Source organism: Colossoma macropomum, unplaced genomic scaffold, assembly GCF_904425465.1.
Source record: "Colossoma macropomum unplaced genomic scaffold, Colossoma_macropomum, whole genome shotgun sequence".
In the NCBI taxonomy this organism is placed as follows: Eukaryota; Metazoa; Chordata; class Actinopteri; order Characiformes; family Serrasalmidae; genus Colossoma; species Colossoma macropomum.
The window spans coordinates 44,519,320-44,538,802 of NW_023494792.1; the positions used below are offsets into that span (position 1 = coordinate 44,519,320).

At 38.5% G+C, this 19,483-nt stretch overlaps 1 protein-coding gene across 1 annotated transcript in view; it reads left to right on the forward strand.

Moving 5' to 3' along the window:
• Positions 1–18,969, forward strand: part of lamb1b (laminin, beta 1b) — a 45,746-nt gene extending 26,777 nt beyond the window's left edge. The window contains exons 19-33 of the mRNA XM_036577299.1: positions 329–560; positions 1,199–1,362; positions 2,538–2,762; positions 4,675–4,889; positions 5,839–5,935; positions 8,800–9,169; positions 10,285–10,469; positions 11,318–11,559; positions 12,184–12,384; positions 12,849–12,993; positions 14,070–14,274; positions 14,554–14,695; positions 14,893–15,069; positions 16,416–16,575; positions 18,422–18,969. Coding sequence (XP_036433192.1) covers positions 329–560; positions 1,199–1,362; positions 2,538–2,762; positions 4,675–4,889; positions 5,839–5,935; positions 8,800–9,169; positions 10,285–10,469; positions 11,318–11,559; positions 12,184–12,384; positions 12,849–12,993; positions 14,070–14,274; positions 14,554–14,695; positions 14,893–15,069; positions 16,416–16,575; positions 18,422–18,558 — 2,897 coding nt within the window. The 3' untranslated portion in view covers positions 18,559–18,969. The remainder of the gene's footprint in view (positions 1–328; positions 561–1,198; positions 1,363–2,537; positions 2,763–4,674; positions 4,890–5,838; positions 5,936–8,799; positions 9,170–10,284; positions 10,470–11,317; positions 11,560–12,183; positions 12,385–12,848; positions 12,994–14,069; positions 14,275–14,553; positions 14,696–14,892; positions 15,070–16,415; positions 16,576–18,421) is intronic.
• Positions 18,970–19,483: the final 514 nt, after the last annotated feature.

Sequence of the window (19,483 nt, forward strand, 5' to 3'; positions counted from 1 at the left end):
GGGCATTCACATCTTCCTGATTCCTAAGGTTGTTGATTATTCTTCCACCAGTTCTGAATCCCCGATTGTCTTCCCCCCAGTCCTGCGTCTCTTGCTATACGTTCAGTGGAACATGTATGGTGATAGTATGCAGCCTCGTCTAACTCTTTTGCCAATGTGGAACCAGTCTGTTTGACCATTTTGTGTCATGAAATTGCATTCTACAGCACATTTTTAAACAGTAGTGTATATATAATACCGAAACACTTTATGGGATATTTTTTATTTTTTCAGTCATTCTACTGTACATTACACTGATGTCTGTTTTCTGCCATTTCCTCTCCTGCAGCATGTGAGTGTGACTCGTTGGGCTCGCAGAATGCCTTCTGCCACGCCACCACAGGCCAGTGTACATGTCTACCAGGTGTTTATGGCCCTAACTGTGCCCACTGTCTGCCAAACCACTGGGGCTTCCCTCACTGCCAGCCGTGCTTCTGCAACGGCCACAGCCAACACTGCCACCCGCATACAGGACAGTGCCTGGAGTGTACAGACCACACCACTGGACCCCACTGCGAGAGGTATGGGGACTAACTATAGAGGTATTATAGGATGTGGAGAGAGCTTTTAGCATTAATTTCAGTGGAATTTACTCAGTGATTCATTAAGTACTTGTTTTGGACACCACCATCTTTGCAATAATAATAATTTACATAGTCTCTACGGACTTCCTTCCAGAACCAGAATTTGAGCCAAAGTCATACATTTCATGGCTGACCAAGCTAGAAACACTGTGTGCAAAACCTCATTCTACCCAGCAAAAAATGGTGTCTTGACAGGTGAAATTATCTTAAATATAGTTGATACGTCTAATATTTCTCTTTTTAAGACTGTTGTAAACTTATGATAAGATTATATAACTTGCTTCTAGACGTTACTTGTTTTCAGTGATTTAAGTAAGTCATATTATCTCACTGTATTGCCAGATAATTTGGCTGGTTTCAAGAAATTTTTTTTTACAACAAAAAGCAAAATATAAGCAAAAATTCGTTCATTTAATGTGCCATACTTGCAGTGCAGTGCCTGATTTATTGCTGTACACGTCATATTGCTGTAGAGTCTTTCAGTGCTCTCTTCACCAATACTTTCGTGACTGAAAGAGATGCTTGGCCATTGTAAAGCTCACAACCTAGAACCTTTATCACCATTATTTCTCTAGGTGTGAGAATGGTTACCATGGCAACGCACTGCTAGGCAGCGGGGAGCGCTGTCGGCCCTGTATGTGCCCTGATGGCCCAGGGAGTGGCAGACAGTTTGCTGACACCTGCTACCATAAACCCAACTCACTCCAGCTCGTCTGTGTTTGCAGTCCAGGATATAAAGGTAAAGACACATCTGCCTGCTGTGTGACATGATGCTAACCTTGTAGCCAAGTCATGCACCCATTTTAAAGTGATGCTCTGTGTTTCAATACAAAGCTCTACTGTAGCACCTCTGCCTTAATTGTACAAAGCCAAAACATTTCACCATGTGCTGTAAGATATTTATTGGTTGTGAGAAAATGATTATAATTTGCATAAATTTTGCCCATGAATTACACGCTGGATGGATCACAGACCAGCATGATTATGCTGGTTGACCAGCAGACCAGCATCCAAAACACAACATATGCTGGTTTTGGTGATGATCAACATATTAACTTCCTCTGCTGCTGACCAGCATACAGGCATCCAACCCTAGGCCACGGTTCCTGTTCAGGGGCCAAATAAATGCCTTCAAATTCTAAGCATTACAAATTTATATTATATAATGTATTTGTATATATTATTTACATTATACACATATATTATTTAGTGTGTTTTACATTCCGGCAGCAGACATGGTAAAATTTAATCATGAAGCTAATAATGTCATGACTACCAAATACAGACATGCAGTGAAAAATGGGACAAGTTCAGAAACCAACGCCTTGTACATGGTTACATGGTTCAGAGGCTTGGAATATTTAGTCTAGAAATTTTTTTAAAATTAGTTATTTTTAATGAAAATGAAGGATTATGGTGCATTCATTCAGGGAAACAGGTAATAGTTGTAGAACAGAGGGCACCAATCCTGGTCCAGGAGATCCACCACCCTGGAGAGTTCAGATCTAACACCCCTGAGTCTAATTTTCAGATGGTTTCTGCATATCACATCAACAGTCTCATTGGTCAGCACTCAGATTATTTGCATACAGTTTGTCCAACAAAAGAAAACAGAGACAGCAGGGTGTGTATTAGTGGAAGTCATACGGGTGTGTCATATGTCCTTAACTGTGATACATGATACATTCTGTTTCTTCTTATCCAAACTTGTAAAATGTATTTAAATAAATCAATTTTAAAAATTAGTACTTAACATGATGTCATGGTGTATGTCACCTGTATGCTGCTAGTAATGTCAGCACCCCCAGCGTAAAACACCCACTCATGACCCTGAAGTAATATAGAAGTAAGGAGAGAGAGTCTACATGCACACATACCCAAACAGCTTCACTGCATCTTCATTTCTCTCTAAAGGACCCAGGTGTGAGGAATGCGCTCCTGGTTTCTATGGCAACCCGGAGGTGGTGGGTGGACGGTGCCACCCTTGTCAGTGTAACGGAAACATAGACATGCATGACCCGGGGTCCTGCGACTCCCGCACGGGCGTCTGCCTCAAATGCCTGTTTCACACTGAGGGCCACAGGTGCCAGCACTGCAGCCCTGGTTACCATGGAGATGCCAGCACTCAGAGCTGCCAGAGTAAGTGTGGTTGTTTTTGTTAATCTTCAGGACAAAATGCTCTTGGCTTTGTAGTAAAACCAGAGACAACCAAAACTATCCTACAGCACCAACATGATGCTCCTGACTTTGTGAAGTGTTTTTACAAACACTTAATTTAAAAAAAAAATGGAAAATAACATTTCTTTTTGTTTTCTGGGGTTAAGTTCAGGGTCAGGGGCTCAGAAAACTCTTGTTACATAAAGATACTTACATATATACTACATGAAATCAGATGGCACGAACAATTTGTGATATGTTATATATAATAAGAAAATATACAATGCAAATACTACAGACTAGACACCAAAAGGTATTTTTCAATGTGTTATTCAATATTTTAAGAATTCTATGAATTTTTAAATGAAAAATAATATATTATAATTATTTATTTACCTCATGTTTTGTCAAGTTCTCTTCCTTTTAGTCAATCTCCCCTTATCTTAAATGATGAAATATGATGAAATCTGGATGTTAATTTTAATCTAACTTCATTCTTGATCCTGTTTAACTTTCTCAGTCATTTTAAAACAACTGTGTTCATCATTATGGACACAACTAAAATTTCCTCATTTTTAGTTTCACCTTTCTAGTGTCCTACTATTTATTTAACATATTCAAATCAATTCATACAGTAGTCTCCAACCAGATTGGTTTTATATTATTGAAAACATTGATTCCAAACTATTGAACAGTAGTGTATAATACACATGGGCTCTGATGTATAATCCTTTGTGTGTTTGCTGTGATTCCTTGCATGTGAAGTCCTTTGATTTCCCATGTTCTGCATGTATGTGAGGTATGCATTTTATTATTTATTTAATGTTATTTTAACCCCACAGCTCTCAGGGGTCCTGTGTCTGGGTTTATGATTCAGTCCCAGCTGTGTTGTGCACAGTCTGAGACAAGGGTGGTCCTCAAGGACACAAAAGACTTCTCTGAAGGGAAGAATTGCACATAAGAAGTTATGCATTTTTTGAAAATGAATTAATTTGATTTAAATGTGTAGAACAGTACATCAGCACAGTATTGTCTTTCAGTTTAAAATGAGGGTTATGCTATATTTTACACTGCGTTAAGTTCTAGGTATCTAGCAGGTAAAAGTGATGTAAAAACTTCAAAGTCCTAGACAATTATTTTGGACAGAGTGATGGTAAGTTCCAAGACAGTTTCACTGAATTACTCCGAAATGCTAAAATATTCTAGGCATTAAATGAGCAAGTGTGGGGCACCATCTCTAAAGTGCTGTGTAATTATTTTGACTAAAATTATTATAGGTACCAAGATAGTCAAACTAAATTACACTGAAATGACCAACAGGTTTTAGCTATTAAGCTCATAAAGGACATAGTATAACTATGTAATACCTCATAGTTATTTGGATTACCAAGGTAAATGCAAAGATACACTAAATTTCAGTGTAACTTGGAAACACCTCCAAGTACCAGCCAATTATCTGACTGTACAATGTGCAAAAATAGTTTTCTGAAGGAAATGGTAAGGACTCAGGAAAACCACAGTAAAAGTCCTTATTTCCTTTTTACAGTCTAGATTCAGTTTCATTTATAGGTAATAAACAGGTACATACTATGTAAGACTCTTCATAATATATACGTATATAATGTTTTTACATTATAAGTACCCTGTACTGTTTACTCAAAATACTTGGGTAAAAAATTAGCCATTTCAATGTAATTCAGACTGCCTCGGAACTTACCATCACGTCACCCAAAATAATTACATAGTACTGGGTTTGCACTTCACACTTACCTTAATAAAAGTACACAGAAACTGTAAAAGAAAGTGTTACCAAAATCTGTGTGTTTGTTCAGACAAAAACCCTCTAAACTCTTATTCTATTTGTGTGTGTATGTGTTTGTGTGTGTATGTTTAGAGTGTATGTGCCTGCCATTGGGCACTGCTGCTCACAGCTGTGTGGATGGTGAGTGTGAGTGTGATCGTGTGAGTGGTCAGTGCGCCTGTCTGCCCGGAGTGGAGGGACTCCACTGTGATCACTGCGCCCCCAATACCTGGAACATTAACAGTGGAGATGGCTGCCAGCCATGCCAGTGCCACCCCACACACTCCTACAGCCTCTCCTGTGATCTGGTAAGTAACTCACACCTTACTTTCCACACACACACAAAGGCACATCGAAACCTGGTTAATACACTCACTGTCCACTTTCTTACAGTCCCCATGTTGTACTTCCACTCACTGGCCACTTATAGGTCACTAAAAAGATGTACAGACAGTAACCCATGTGTTGCTATAAAATTTATTAGCTCCCTCTGCTCCATTTATCGTTGGTCAGTTCAGGATATTATTTGTGGTGGATCATTTTCAGCACAGCTGTGTGTGTGATGCTAGTACAGGTGGTGTTGCTGGGGTTTTCACACACATCAGTGTCACTGCTAGGTTGAGAGTGCTCCACCACCCAAAAATATTTGGCCAAGAGTGGCTCTGTGATCAGACACTGACCATGGATGAAGGGCTATAGGATGGCCCAACAAGATGAAGCTACGAGTTAGGGGACTGTAGTAAAGTAGCTGGTGTGTATAAATAGACAGAATAACTGTTCACATACGTGAAGTGCAGGATCTTGAGTGCTGCAGTTGGCTAAGAAGGTTTCTTCGACTCCTAGTGATGCCACAGCTATTCTAGGCTAGAAGTCCCTGAGAGCACAATTGCCTGCACTGTAATTGGGTGGGAGGAATTGTTAAGTTCCTCTTATAACAGTGCCATTTCACTCCATGTCTTGTTAGTTACATTGGCCTTGTAGTTCCAAAGGTAAAGAAATCAATCATTCAGTCAACCATTATTTAAACTTGAAATACATTGAGGTTGACCCACGATTATAATTCAGCATTATACAAAAAACTATTGGTTGAAAAGTAAACATAAAGCGAACATCAGATGCCAAACATGACCACATCTCGGGTAAACACTGAACTGTCACTTTAAATACGCAGCCAGTTTTCAGTCTTAGTAGGAAAACACATACATATTTGCTAGAGACTACTGTACTGAACACTGTGCATGTGTGTGTGTTCTTCAGCTGTCGGGTCAATGCTCCTGTAAGCCTGGTTTTGGTGGCAGGACATGTGAGGAGTGTAGAGAACTGTTCTGGGGTGATCCAGAAGTCAAATGCTATGGTGAGTCTAAAAAAATATTGTGATGCGCAAACCAGCATCAGAATTAATCAAAGGGCAAAAAAAAAAACATATTATATATTTTTGCGCTTTATCAAACACGCCAAAGCTGTTGATGGAGACGAGAAGGTTTCTTTTGTCCTTCCTGCCAGGTGACATAGAAACAAGTAGGACTGGACTGGAGTATGGACTGGAATGAGTAAGAATGAGTGAAAGACATGAACTAGATCATGGAATGACTGCACAAAAATCCTAGGCTGAGTTGACAAAACACAGATACACAAACAAAACAGCAAAACAAAAAGAGCAGAGCGTGACTGTATTGAACAGGTGAAGCTAACATCTCATTACATAACATTATCCAGTCTAAAAACATTTGATGCTTTTTACAAGCATTAATTGATGAATACATTTGTTTAGGTAAAGTTTAAACGTAATGTTGGACAACTGATCATTTTATTATAGCACATTATTATATATTTTTTATATTTTATTTATCTACACTGTTACGGTCATTACACAGTAATCAGTGCTGTCAGGTTTTATTCTGCACTTTGAGAGATCATGGGCTGGTTTGGGTCCATCTTGGACAAAATTTTGTTATTCTTGGGTCAGCTTCAGACTCAAAACATTCTCAAAACTCAGAAAATTCTGTCTGTATTTGGGTTCGGACCTAAATGTCAGGATAGATTAAAAGTCTAGCTGAAACCACTGCTAGGTCCTGATTAAAGTTATGCAGCCTTGCTAATGTGGTTTAAGATACAGTAAGACTTGCTGGGAACTATAAAAATAAACAAAACTTCAACGTGTAGCTTTGGCAGCAATTTTAGACAACGGGCGTTGCATTTAACAGCTCATACTGTGTCCCAAACTACATGGACTTGTCTGTCTGACCTTAATGAAGACCTGGAGGCAGTTTGAGGCAGTTAAGAAAATATCTGGGGATGTATTTACAGAGAAAAATAAAGTAAAGTGGAAGATAAGTGGAAACTGTATAAATTAGATTTTTTGCTGAACCACTCCTTTAAGCTGTTATTTAAGTGCAGCTTTTGTATGCAAAATGCCCCTGAATTTCAGTCAGTAAGGACAAAAGTTGCCCCTTAAAAATAATTATTTTGGTAACCTGGTTACATACACACACATGTCAGTTACCAAGACTGACAGTTAATGCAGAAGTTTTTGTCTGCTTATGTGTGCACTGTGTTTGCTTTTGCACAAAATGTGCCACATAAGACTGAAAGGAAGAGAGTTGACATACATGGGAGAGTTTATTTTAGGCAGTAACTTTCCCACTGCTGCTCTTTCTTCTGATTTGCTTGTTTCTGTCCTTCACACACACATACACACTCAGACCAAAACATTCCGGGATGGAGAGATATACAAGGTTTGGTCATGCTCCAGCTGAAAACCATAGGAATTCAAACTCAGGAGACTCCAGTTCACAAATTCCCACCGTAATTCCTAAAGAATCCCCTAAATGCAGCTGCATCTGAACACACACACCCTCACCCTCACACACACACACGCATCTCTGCTCTCTTACCTCATACATCATATGGTGATAACAGCAGAAGCAAAAGCGGTCTCTCATGCATTCTTGCACACTGACTGTTTTAAAACACACCCATACACCCACACACACTCCCACAAGGCCCCACCGACTCACCCATACACAGAAACACTTTTTTTATTTGATGTTTTGAGCCTTGTGTTCTAGTTTCAGGCACAAATTGGACACATTCTATCCTTGTTTTATGTACAGACTGGAGCACAAGTAGTCCCTTAGATTTTTTTGGTAACATTTACTTGAACCCTGCGTGAAATAAACATGGCATAAACATATCAAGGCAGATGTCATATGCGGTCCAGATGTCCAGTTCTATAACAGTGTAATGTTAACATTACCAGTAATTGTCATGACATGCCTCCCAAACTACCATCCAAACCTTTGTATACGACTGTAAGCTGTCATGACATCGTACATTACTGATAATGGTAACATTGTTGTATTACTGAACAAAATCTGTCATTACAACTCACAGCATATGACATCATGCTGTGTTAATAGCATGGTTATGTCAGTGTTATGTAGCAGGGTTCTAGTAAAGTGTAACCATTTTTTCAGGCCGGGTAGCAGCCCTATCAAACCTACCAGTTTTGTTGTGCAAATGTGGGGCCATTAGATATATGCAGGGCTGGAGTAGTGTTATCGAGCAGAATTGTTTTAAAATATATACTAAATATGCATGGAATACACCACATTTTAGACTTTCTTTACATTCCTTTTTGATTAGGAGTTCAGTTACAGTAATTAAATTTCTATTAGAAGAATGTGTTGTAGAATGTTTACAGTTCATACTGAGCCAAATAATAATTTGCATATATTTCTATAAACTTTAAAAGTGTGTTAACAGTTAGTTTTAATAGTTCCTTAAACCAGCAGTAAATACTGTGTGATCCAAATAGTTTTTAGTTATGAATTTTGATTATGAATTGTGATTTACTTTCTAAATTGCCTTTTAAATGCTGAGCTCATACTGAGTTCATGCATAGTGTTGTCTTCCCTCAGATGTGAAGCAAGAGGGGAGCTTACTTTTCTCCTATTTCTCAATGATGAAAACTTGAACAGTTTTGGTGGTCTACCAAGTCTTACAAGGTTGTTAGGAGTCCTAGTTTCTCTGTATCTATTAATATTTTTTGTACTTCACTTTTGGAAACTTCACTTGTTTTTGACTTTCTTTTTCCTTGTGCAAGTGAAATATCTTAGATGGAATATCTTTCCAGAAATAGCTCCTGAAAAATTCATAACTTTTGATTGTTTATTGCTTGACTTTTTTTAATGGAATGGATTTGTGTGTGTCTTTCAGCGTGTGACTGTGACCCACAAGGCATTGCTACTCCACAGTGTAACAAGATGACAGGCAGGTGTGTGTGTGTGGAGGGTGTGACTGGCCAGCGCTGTGACTCTTGTGGGCGGGGCTATGTAGGAACATTTCCGGACTGCCAGCGATGTCATCAGTGCTTCAGCGATTGGGATGTAACAGTGGGAGAGTTAACCAATCAGACTCAGAGGCTGGCGGACACCGTGGACGACCTCAAAGTGTCCGGCGTGACAGTGGCCTATCAGGACACAATATCCAGTCTAGAAGGTGGAGCCAAGCAGCTCACTCAGATAATAGAGGACAACAAAGCTCAACAAACCCTCACACACTCTCAGAACCTACTGCAGCAAGCCAAGTATGTGTACGCACACACACACACACACACACACACACACACATAGAGAACATGTGCTTCTGTCATAACCACTTTTGATCTTTTCTACAAACTGAATTCCAAAAATGTTGGGACTGTAGGTAAAATGCTTGATGCATCTACCTTGACATGTATTTTCACAAGAACAGTACTTCTTAATACATTGTCTTTTTGTAAATATATGCTAATTCTAAAATTGATGCCTGTAACACATTCCAACAAAGTTGGGAAAAAGGCAGTTTTTAAGACTAGGAACACCATGAAATGTTCAAAAACCTCAAACAGGTGATGCATTTATGCTTGTTCATAAGTTTATAAGGTAAAACGAAATATTGTGTTTTTGTACTGTTTTCAGTTTGAAACAGGTTAAACAGAATATACTAATCACAGCTTTCAGTTTTTATCAGCATTTCACCTACTGTCCCAACTTTTTTGGAACTGGGTTTGTAAGTACATCAAGACACCAAACGTTAAGTAAATGTATTGCCCATTGCCCAACTTGTGCAGCACCCATAGTTAAAGTGATTGGCAAAAAATCAAACTTACACAGTTTTCCCCTTGTGTAATCGATCAAACATTCAGAGTCTGAAGTGTCTTGAGTTTTGCACTGCAGTTTGGGCACCTCCCATCATGTTACTTCTGCAAATTTTAATGCACAATTACTGATTATTTACTGAATTTAAACATACTGGGAAAAAAATAAAATACATAAACTGTGGTCTGCCCATAAATTATGGCACAGTTTATATTTTATGTTTTATTTTTTTTCCAATTTGTGCAACTCAGCAAATATACAGAAATTGTGCACTAAATTAGCAGAAAAATGGAAAATTTAAGTGTGTTCGCCGTGGAGGATGTGTTAACTTATTTTCACTTAGAAAATCAACAAAACATACAATTTGACCAGGGTTGTACAAACCTTTGCATACGACTAACATATTACAATCATTTCTACATTTGTCTGCGATCAAATTGGAAACATTTCAAACAGTGATTGTAAGCTTCTGAACAGCAGTGTACATATGTTATTTTGTTTGTATGCTTAAATTAAATTTCCCACTGAGGATTAATAAACTGTTATCTATAAAAATGAACAGTGAGATGAAGTTGGCTCTGGAGCACTCTCTGAACCGTTCAGAGGCAACTGTGAATCAGGTTTCTGCAGAACATGCCAAAGCTGTGGATGAGCTTAACACATTAACTCAAGAGGCTCAGAGACTGCAAGACAGCACAGAGGAGAAACAGCAGCAGGTGCTGCACATCAAACACTCTGACCTCCGCGGTAAAGTATTATTCAACCTGTTTATTAATCTTCACATATATTATTATTATTATTATTATTATTATTATTATTATTAATAGTATTATTATTAGTAGTAGTAGTATTTGTTGTTGTTGTTGTTGTGTGCTCATTAGGGCTGTCAAATGATTCAAATATTAATCGGGATTAATAACATTACACTACATTTTTTGTGTAGTTAATTGTGGTAAATTTCACTTGTTTTATTTGCTCAAACTTCACCCTAAAAAAGCAGTCTGTTGTTTACAGCTATATGAGTGGACAAGTAAGCTTTATTAGAATGTCATTTTTGCTTTCCATAAATTAATGAAATCAGGTTCATATGAACTGAACATGAAATTCAGGGTGAATGTGAAAATAAAGTGAACGCAATGTCTAATTTTCATTAGCAACACCCAGTAAGAGCAACAGTGGCTGCATGTTCCAATTATTTTGCGATTGTAGCCTTTTGCTAACGAATTACTGATATTGCAGCATCAGCTGTGTATTTTGTTTGTAAATAATACTTACGACACAGTGTAACTTTAGTTTTATCTAGAGAGCCATAAATGGAACTTTCCATTTTAAAGCTGCATTTGAATGAGAGAGCTGCTTTCGCACAGTCCTATACAGAATGCATGAGCAGTTGGATTTCAAGCTGGAACTATAGATGTTTTGAAGGGTCAAACTAGGAAAATGCATTAATGATGTTAGAAAAATTTGCAGCTACATTGACACCAATAGTGGTTATACATATAGTACACCTTATTCATGTTTTTATGTTCAGTATGTTCATGTAATCATTATTACTGTTCATCTGTAATGTTTGTGTTCAATTCACCATTCCTCAGGTGCAGCAGACAGCATTAGAGAATATTATCAGCAGTCAGTGGATGCGGAGAGTCGAGCCACTCAGGCCACCACTGACCCCCTCAGCCCAGTGGAGCAATCCACAGGCCTACGGCAAGCCGCAGAGACCACACTAAATGCCATACAGGCAGAGTTTGAGCTGAAGCAGCGGCTGCAGGGTGAGAGACTGGACAAGCTGAACAAGGAACTGGAGCAGGATGACCTGTCAAAACACAGCTATCAGGTAACTCAGCCAAAAATAATTTACTAGTGGATGTAGGTGTCGTATCAATCTAGGGCATGTGAAACATTGATTCATAACAATCACTGTGTTTCTCTTTTCATTGTCCCTTCTAAAAAGATTATATGACTAAAGTTGTACGTACTCTCGAAACAATAAAGGTGCCAAAATATTTTCTTTGTCATGGATGCTATAAAAGAGCTACTTTTGTCTCCATAAAGAACCTTTTAGTGCACGGTTCTTTAAAGTACCAATTTTGTAAATAATCAAGAACCCTTTTAAAGTTTAAAGAACTTCCACATAATGGAAAGGTTTTATACCCTAAAAAATGATGCTTTAAATTTTCATTTGCCATTTGATGTGGTATTTCATAGTTTTGATGTCCGCATTATTCTAACATCTGGAAAAGGGTAGATGTGTCCAGGCTTTTGACAGGTGATGTATGCTACATGGCCAAAATGTGGACAGCCCGCCTAATTATAGAGTTCAGGTTTTTCAGGATGTCCACATCCTTTCGGCCATATAATTTATATCTTAAACTGCAATGACAGCAGTGACATTGATGAATAGCAATCCTTAACCCCATCTTTGTTGTCTTTCTTTCTCCCTCTCATTCTGTCTCTGAAGGTGTGTGGTGGGGTGTCTGGCCCAGATAGCTGTGGAGACTGTGGAGGTTTGGGGTGTGTAGGTGAAGACGGAGTGCCTCAGTGCGGTGGTGAGAACTGTCAGGGTTTGATCACGAAGAGCAGTGAAATGTGGAGCAAAGCTAAAGACCTGGACCAGGACATCCTGAACTCACTGAAGGAAGTGGAAAAGCTCCACAGGATGGTATGCTTTCACTAGTCCTGCACAATATATAATTTCTTAAATGTTATTGTAATATAAGCTTTTCCGAGAATAACATGGCAGAATATATGCAAAAGAGACATTTACCAAGGAATATCATTCCTTATAAATCTCACATGTTCCTGACAGGTTTCTGTTGGCGTTAAATGAGTTATGTCAACAAACATAAACGATGCAGGCTGATCTCTAAACAAATCTGAATCCAGAATTCACTGATGTGATTATATTGCTATATAAATTGCAGTCACATTACATAGTAATATAATGGCATTATGGTATGTTATGCACATCTTAGACATTGCATAGTAGATACTGAATAATTCATAGCGCTTATTGAATAAGTGTTATGATTAATGGAATAATAAGCATGCAGTTTAATGCTTACTGTTACTAATAACAGAATCTGTCTACACTTCTCTGTTAATGCGTGCCCTTGTGTGATACAGGTGTCTGATGCTCGTGGCCGTGCAGATGAGGCTAAACACAGCGCTCATGATGTCCTACTAAAGGCCAATCAGAGCAAAGCTAGAGTTGAGCAGACCAATCAAGAGCTACGAGAGCTAATTCAGGAAATACGAGACTTTCTTACAAGTAAGCACACACTTTCATGTATATAATACAGGTGTATTTTGTTTTTTTTTTTCGCAAATTTAGTTGTATTATTAATGTTATAAATAAATGCTGCCCAAAATGTGGATTGCAGGCCGAAGTCATGAGAACATTTGATTTGGCCTGGCAGAAAGTTACTCATAAATGACCCCCTCACCCAATGAAAGAGCAAACATATATACCAATATATTAGGGATGTACCATTTTTCTTGGCTGAAAGAGAATGACACCAAATTATTTTAATGGTAATGAAAAAGAGAAACAGTGACAACTATTATTTCCTTGGCTCTCCTGTGTTGGTCAGTGCAAACGTGTTTAAACAGTTTGAGCAGTTGCAGATCAGCAGTGAAAATGTTGTGTGGAACTATTTGTGGGTTTTAATAAGTGACATTAAACCAGCAATTTATAGTATCTGTTCATGCTCAGTATCAAGAAGGGATACCACACCCCAAAACCCTCTCCATTACAGATTGGTTACACATCAGTAACATCCTGCTTGATATGCAGAATACAGCAAAAAACACAGAAGCTAAAAGGAGAGTCCCTGCAAGCACAACAGCGCCATCTGCAGCCTGTTTTTGAAATGCCTTTGGATTTTGTGGCCCATACTGTGGTCTATATTCTGTAATTGTTTTAGTAGATATATTTTATGAAAAATGTTTTTTACTTATCAGCTTTTAGCTTTGATTTTCAACCGAGTGTGTGTTGAATTTCAGTTTTGGTTTCGGTCAAGGATTTTCATTACGATGCATCTCGACCAAATATAACTTATTACACACATTTTTTTAAGTTGTATTTGTAAGTACATACATACATACATACATCATCTAAACCGCTTATCCTTCTGGGTCGCGGTATCTGTAAGTATTTAGAAAAAAATATTGTTTTAAAAACTCAATTATGAAGCCTTCTTATCTTCTTTATTTGTATATTGTTTTGTCTTTTCAATCATCCACAAGCATTACAATTTGGCCCCCAAGACAAAACATTTGATCGGCCCTTTAATAAATCATTAGATCATTAGGTAAATGGACTTGACGATCCGACTGTGTATGTAGATGGAACAAATCTGGAGCGTATTGAGGCTCTGGCTGATGAGGTGTTGAAGCTGAGGATGCCCGTGGAGGCCCATGAGCTAAAGAATATAACCATGGAGATTCGGCAGCATGTGGCAAATCTGACCAGTGTGGACAACATTCTTGCTGAAAGTGCTGACCAAGCCCGAATAGCCGAGAGGTTGCTGCAACAGGCACGCACCATCAGGTGTGCACACAAAACTCAAACACGTAGTATTATAATATAATGTTGTGTTACTTTTCATACATCTAATACAGTATCAGTTTAAAACCAGACACAAGGTATATTTTATTATTATTTTAAGTAATTTAGCTTCCTACAAATGATTGGAAACCTAAGAAGTTGCACAGAATTAGCAAATTAGAAGGATTTTATGCATTTACCTCTAAGCAAATTGATTGTTTTCAAATGTTTGAACATTAGTGTGCATTGTGACTTTTTGTATGTTTTGTGTGTGTGCTGTAGTGAAAAGGCCTCCGAGCTGAAGGAAGAGGCTGATGGGGTGAAGACTGCATTAAGTGAATCTGAGCATGCTCAGACTGCAGCCAATGACAGCCTGAAAGCAGCCAAGAGTGACCTCGACAACACACAACAGCAATTGGCCTCTGTGAGTGGATGTTTCTGTATGTGCTGTACCATGTTGTTTGTGTGTCTTCATGCACAAGGGTAACGAATGCCCTTGTGTTAGTGTTCTTTACTGGCCTCTAGATTGTCCTTTGGTAGACACAGTCATACCTGCAGTTAGAAATGTTCATGGCATGCAAACTATGTGTGTGTATGTGTGTATGTGTGTCTGTATTGCAGGTGGAGTCAGAGACGGCTGCATCAGAGTTTAAGTTAAGTAATGGCACTCAGCGTTTGCTTGATCTGGAGAAGGGTGTCCGTGTGGTCAGAGAGAAAACTCTGGAAACCTCCAACATTGCAGATGTTACTAAGAGACAAACTGACTACATCTCTGAAGACACCGCGCAAACCAAACGGGTAAATGAAACGGCCAGGAGAGTGTTCGCTACCATGAACCATGTAATGTATTTCTGAAGTGGGGCCGGGCATCAGACCCCAACCCCACAAACCGGTAGTAAACCATGACTATTGAAGCAAAAATGGTTCTTGACTGAGCTGAAGTGGTTCTTCTATGAAATTGCTTCTAATTCACAGCCCACTCTTAACCGACCGAGATTTTACGACCAGATCACTTAAAGTGCAAACAAATATAATACAATAATCAATGTAACCTGTCATAAACACTAATAAATAAAGTCTGGCTCAGTTCAAAAGGTTTAGATGCATATTTGTTTAACCTTCAACTGATGGCATAATTTGTTTAGTTTCAAAAAAGAACTTAGACCATACATCATAGAGCAGTAGTTACTTGATTGCTGTTTTTGGACAGGTGAAGCCTGAAGGCCTTATACATTGAACACAATTCAGTAAATTCATTTGATGACACTGATAATATCTTGCACACCAAACGCAAGTTTTTCGAATGGCGAGAATTTGCGCTCTTTTTGATATTTGCGAACTTTCGCCAGTGACATGATTTGTTTGCCTTTTGCTTTCTCATAGAGGTTTTAGCATCTTCAAAAGGAAAGGAAAAATGACTGATCTAGAAAGTAACACCTAACCAATCTTGCTTGTCTAAATCTACCCAGATACCACGAAGAAAATAATTCTGATTGGACATCCAAACTTCTACAATACTTGCAGAATTATTCTAAAAAGTAGACAACAATTTCACATACCTGCATTTTTTTAGTTTCCAGAGATCATTAGGCCTTCTTCTGAGTGTTTCCTACTGCCCAACATGCCCACACATACAAACACACACATCACCACCGTACATCATTTTACAATTTTACAGTACTTGATTCTTTTATTTTTTAGCAGTCACTCACTGTAGCATAGCCTCCAAAATTCACTGTAGCCTAATGTCTAGAATACTATGAACGTTTGTCACTGCTTGTAGAAAGTGGCCTGATATATGTGCATCCAAATTTTGTACAGTGATATGCTAAACTAGTGAAGGTTCTTTGGCCCACATTAAAAAACCCATGGTCCATATTCAATTTAGCTCTGATAAAGAACAGACAGACATTACCACAGAAAGGAAGGAAGGAAGACATGAATGCAAACTATCAAAAGCAAGGAACAAGGACATGTGTCACTGAGGTGAAGAGCTACTTGAGTGCTAAAAGCGTACAAACCCCTAGTAAAGTATAATAAGGTGCTCTGCATCAACAAATTCAAGTAGTATAATAGCACTGATCAGGGGTGTGTGCGTGTGTGTGTATGTGTGTGTATGTGTGTCTGTGTTTTTGTGTTATTAGGCGTTAGAGTTGGAAGTGGAACCTAACTTCAAGTTAGTGAGCGGACTGATAGAGCAGAAGGCAGTGGGTGTATCCATGGCACGTGAGAGGGCAATGCAACTACAGCAGGAGGCAAAGGACCTTCTGGAAGATGCTACAAGCAAATTACAGAAACTAAGAGGTGAACACACACACACACACACACACACACACACACACACATCCATCTACTCAGAGATGGCTGTATTGCCTGCTGAGTTGCAGACATATGTATGTATTTCCAAGTTCACATGCTCCTTAATAAGCCTTGTCCTCCTCTAGTAATGCAAGTTCCCTGGTGTGAATTGTTGACGCTGTTAATAGTTCACACATTAAGCTTAAACTTGCACACACACAGATGTTTGCACATGCGCAGTGTACATATGACTAAACTGGCATAGTCAAAGTTGACGCTTGCTTTTGTAGTACTGTGGCTGAACGTGTTTTGTTTGGGCTGGAGAGGAAGATATTATTCTGTTGAAAGAATTTAGCTAGCTGAGACGGAAAAAAAGATCAGTCCATTAACTTTACTTGGTACTTTTTTTATTCTGAATGACAACTGTTGAGAATCATTTCAGCCTTAGAATTGTTGTCGCATTAAGGTCAGTCATCTGTCTAATAGGTGCTGTTCAACAAATTCAGTAGTACAAAGGAACTGCATGATTTTTTTTTATTCATTAAGAAAACTGCGTCTGTCATTCAAAAGTAAAGGAAAATTGTTTAGCCACTGTGGTTTAAATCACTGCCCAGTCAGTTTAACGTCTCTGTTAATTATTTTCTGCTGTGGATAGCCTAACCACATTTATACAAACTTCTCAGTCATGTCTGTGGTACATGAAGGCTCTTGTGTTTTGCAGTAAGGTTAGCAGACCTGGCCATTTGAGCTATTAAACATACCTGCTAAATGCTGACTAAAACATCAGGTTGCTAGGCTAAACACAGAGACCTTGTACCATGGTACAAACATTTGTAACATTTACAGTGTTACATGTGAGAAATTGACGCCAAGAATCACTGGCAATAAATTAGCCACATGCATCGTTTCTTCACTAATATTTGGATAAGCATTCAGTTGCCTTAATGATGTTGCCAATCCTGTCAGGAGTTCCTCTCCATTTTAGCTCACTTTTCCATTAACTTTGTATGTCTTGTCCAAATAGAACATAACGTTCACACATTCCAGGATGGCAAATGTAAGGTGTCTGTATGTGACTGGCTCAGCAGACATGATGACACACCTCAGTGAACACTCTGACTGACCAGCAAAACCACCGCAGCTGAACACTCTGACTGACCAGCAAAACCAACAAACTTTAATTCCAGTTCTCAGTTTGAAACAGCAGGTAGAATGCTGAAAAGGGCACACACACAAACTCTGCAACTCTGTGGCTGAGTGGGATAGTATGGACAAATTACATTAGTCAAGAGACTGGTGTAATCCGTACCTGACAGTGCTGGCACTTTCATTAAGGCAAGGGGACACATAAATAAGTATAAGAAAAGAAATGATGCATGTGACTTTTTTTCTCCTGTGAGCTTATATGAGATTCACTGTGACTGTGTACTGTGACATTTTGCCATGGCCATTGCTTCTCACCAGATTAATGATCTTGCACACCCCATTTTAACATGAAAATATATAAAATATTGCTACTCTGCAGTTTTTGTTATTGGCATTGACATTTTTAACACTGAACCAAACAATGTAATCAAAAGTCATACACATGGTGGTCTAAAATGAAGAGGTGTGGCTATAAGGCTCTGCCTATGGACTATACTTTTTTGTGTTTCAGTAGTAACATGAAAATGTGCGACAGCATTTTTTAAAATAGTTTTTTATTTAAAAAATAAACTTAAATGTCAAATCAAAATATTTCTTACAATATTTTATTTAAAAATATTTTTACTTTGGGACCACATTTTGAACTAATTCAGTAGAACCCTCTATATACACACTTTCTATCTTTCTGTTTCCCTTTCTTTCTCAGAGCTGGAGAGAGATTTCTCGGTAAACCAGCGGACTCTGGCAGAGCGCGCGGAGGAGCTGAAGCGCTTGGAGAAGGCGGCCGAAGACATCCTGCTTGAACTTAGCCAGAAAGTTACAGGCTACAGCACCTGCCTGTAGCTGCACCATGACAAGCCACTTTCTGCTCAATTTAACCAAGATTCTGGGAGTAAGCCTTCTGTGCTGGGGGACAGAAAGCACATTAGTAATAGTTTCCACACTTCTGTCTTCTGTCAAGCAAATGTTTCCCAGTTCTGGTCTCAAGTCCAGCTGCAGTGAACATTGTAGCATTTTCCCAGTTCTATCACTCCAGACTCAACTCATCAGCTTATTACCAAGCACTTCATTAGTTTAAAGGGGAGTTCCACCGATTTTTCAGAATGTCTGCATAATTCAGTGATTGAGATATAAATAAAGTCATTCAGACTGTTTTGATGTGAAATAGTTAATTTGTAGAGAAACTTACCCTCTCAGATCTCTTTACAGTGGTGGTGATAGGAACCAGGTGTCCCAATGTCTTCAACACAAATATAGCCATTTTATTTACTATCCAAAACCACCAGTGAACCTACATGTGTCTTCTGAGTTTAATGGTGATAAGAGTAAAATAGTAGTAAATCTGAAAAAAAGAGTTTTCTTTGGGGACTGTTTTGCATTATACCCCATTCATGTCTCCCTCCACCATGAATAGATTAAAATAAATTGATTACAATACATTTTAGGCCAAATTCATAACCATTTCATGTAATAATTTTCTGTTAGGGAGCATTAAGAGTCGTTAAACAGTTCAGACATCTTGGTTCTATCTCCACCACTGTGAACAATTCTGACTTGGCAAGATTCTCTAGAATGAAGCATTTAACCCCAAACTGTTCTGAATGACTTTGTTTACATATTAACCATTTAATTATGCAGACATTATGAAAAATCGATGGAGTTCCCCTTTTAACATCTTAAACTGTAGGCTTATTAGCCCACTAACAGGGATGTCTCTTTCAATATCAGTCGTCTAGTAATCTACTGATTTTAAAAAAGCTAAACAGTA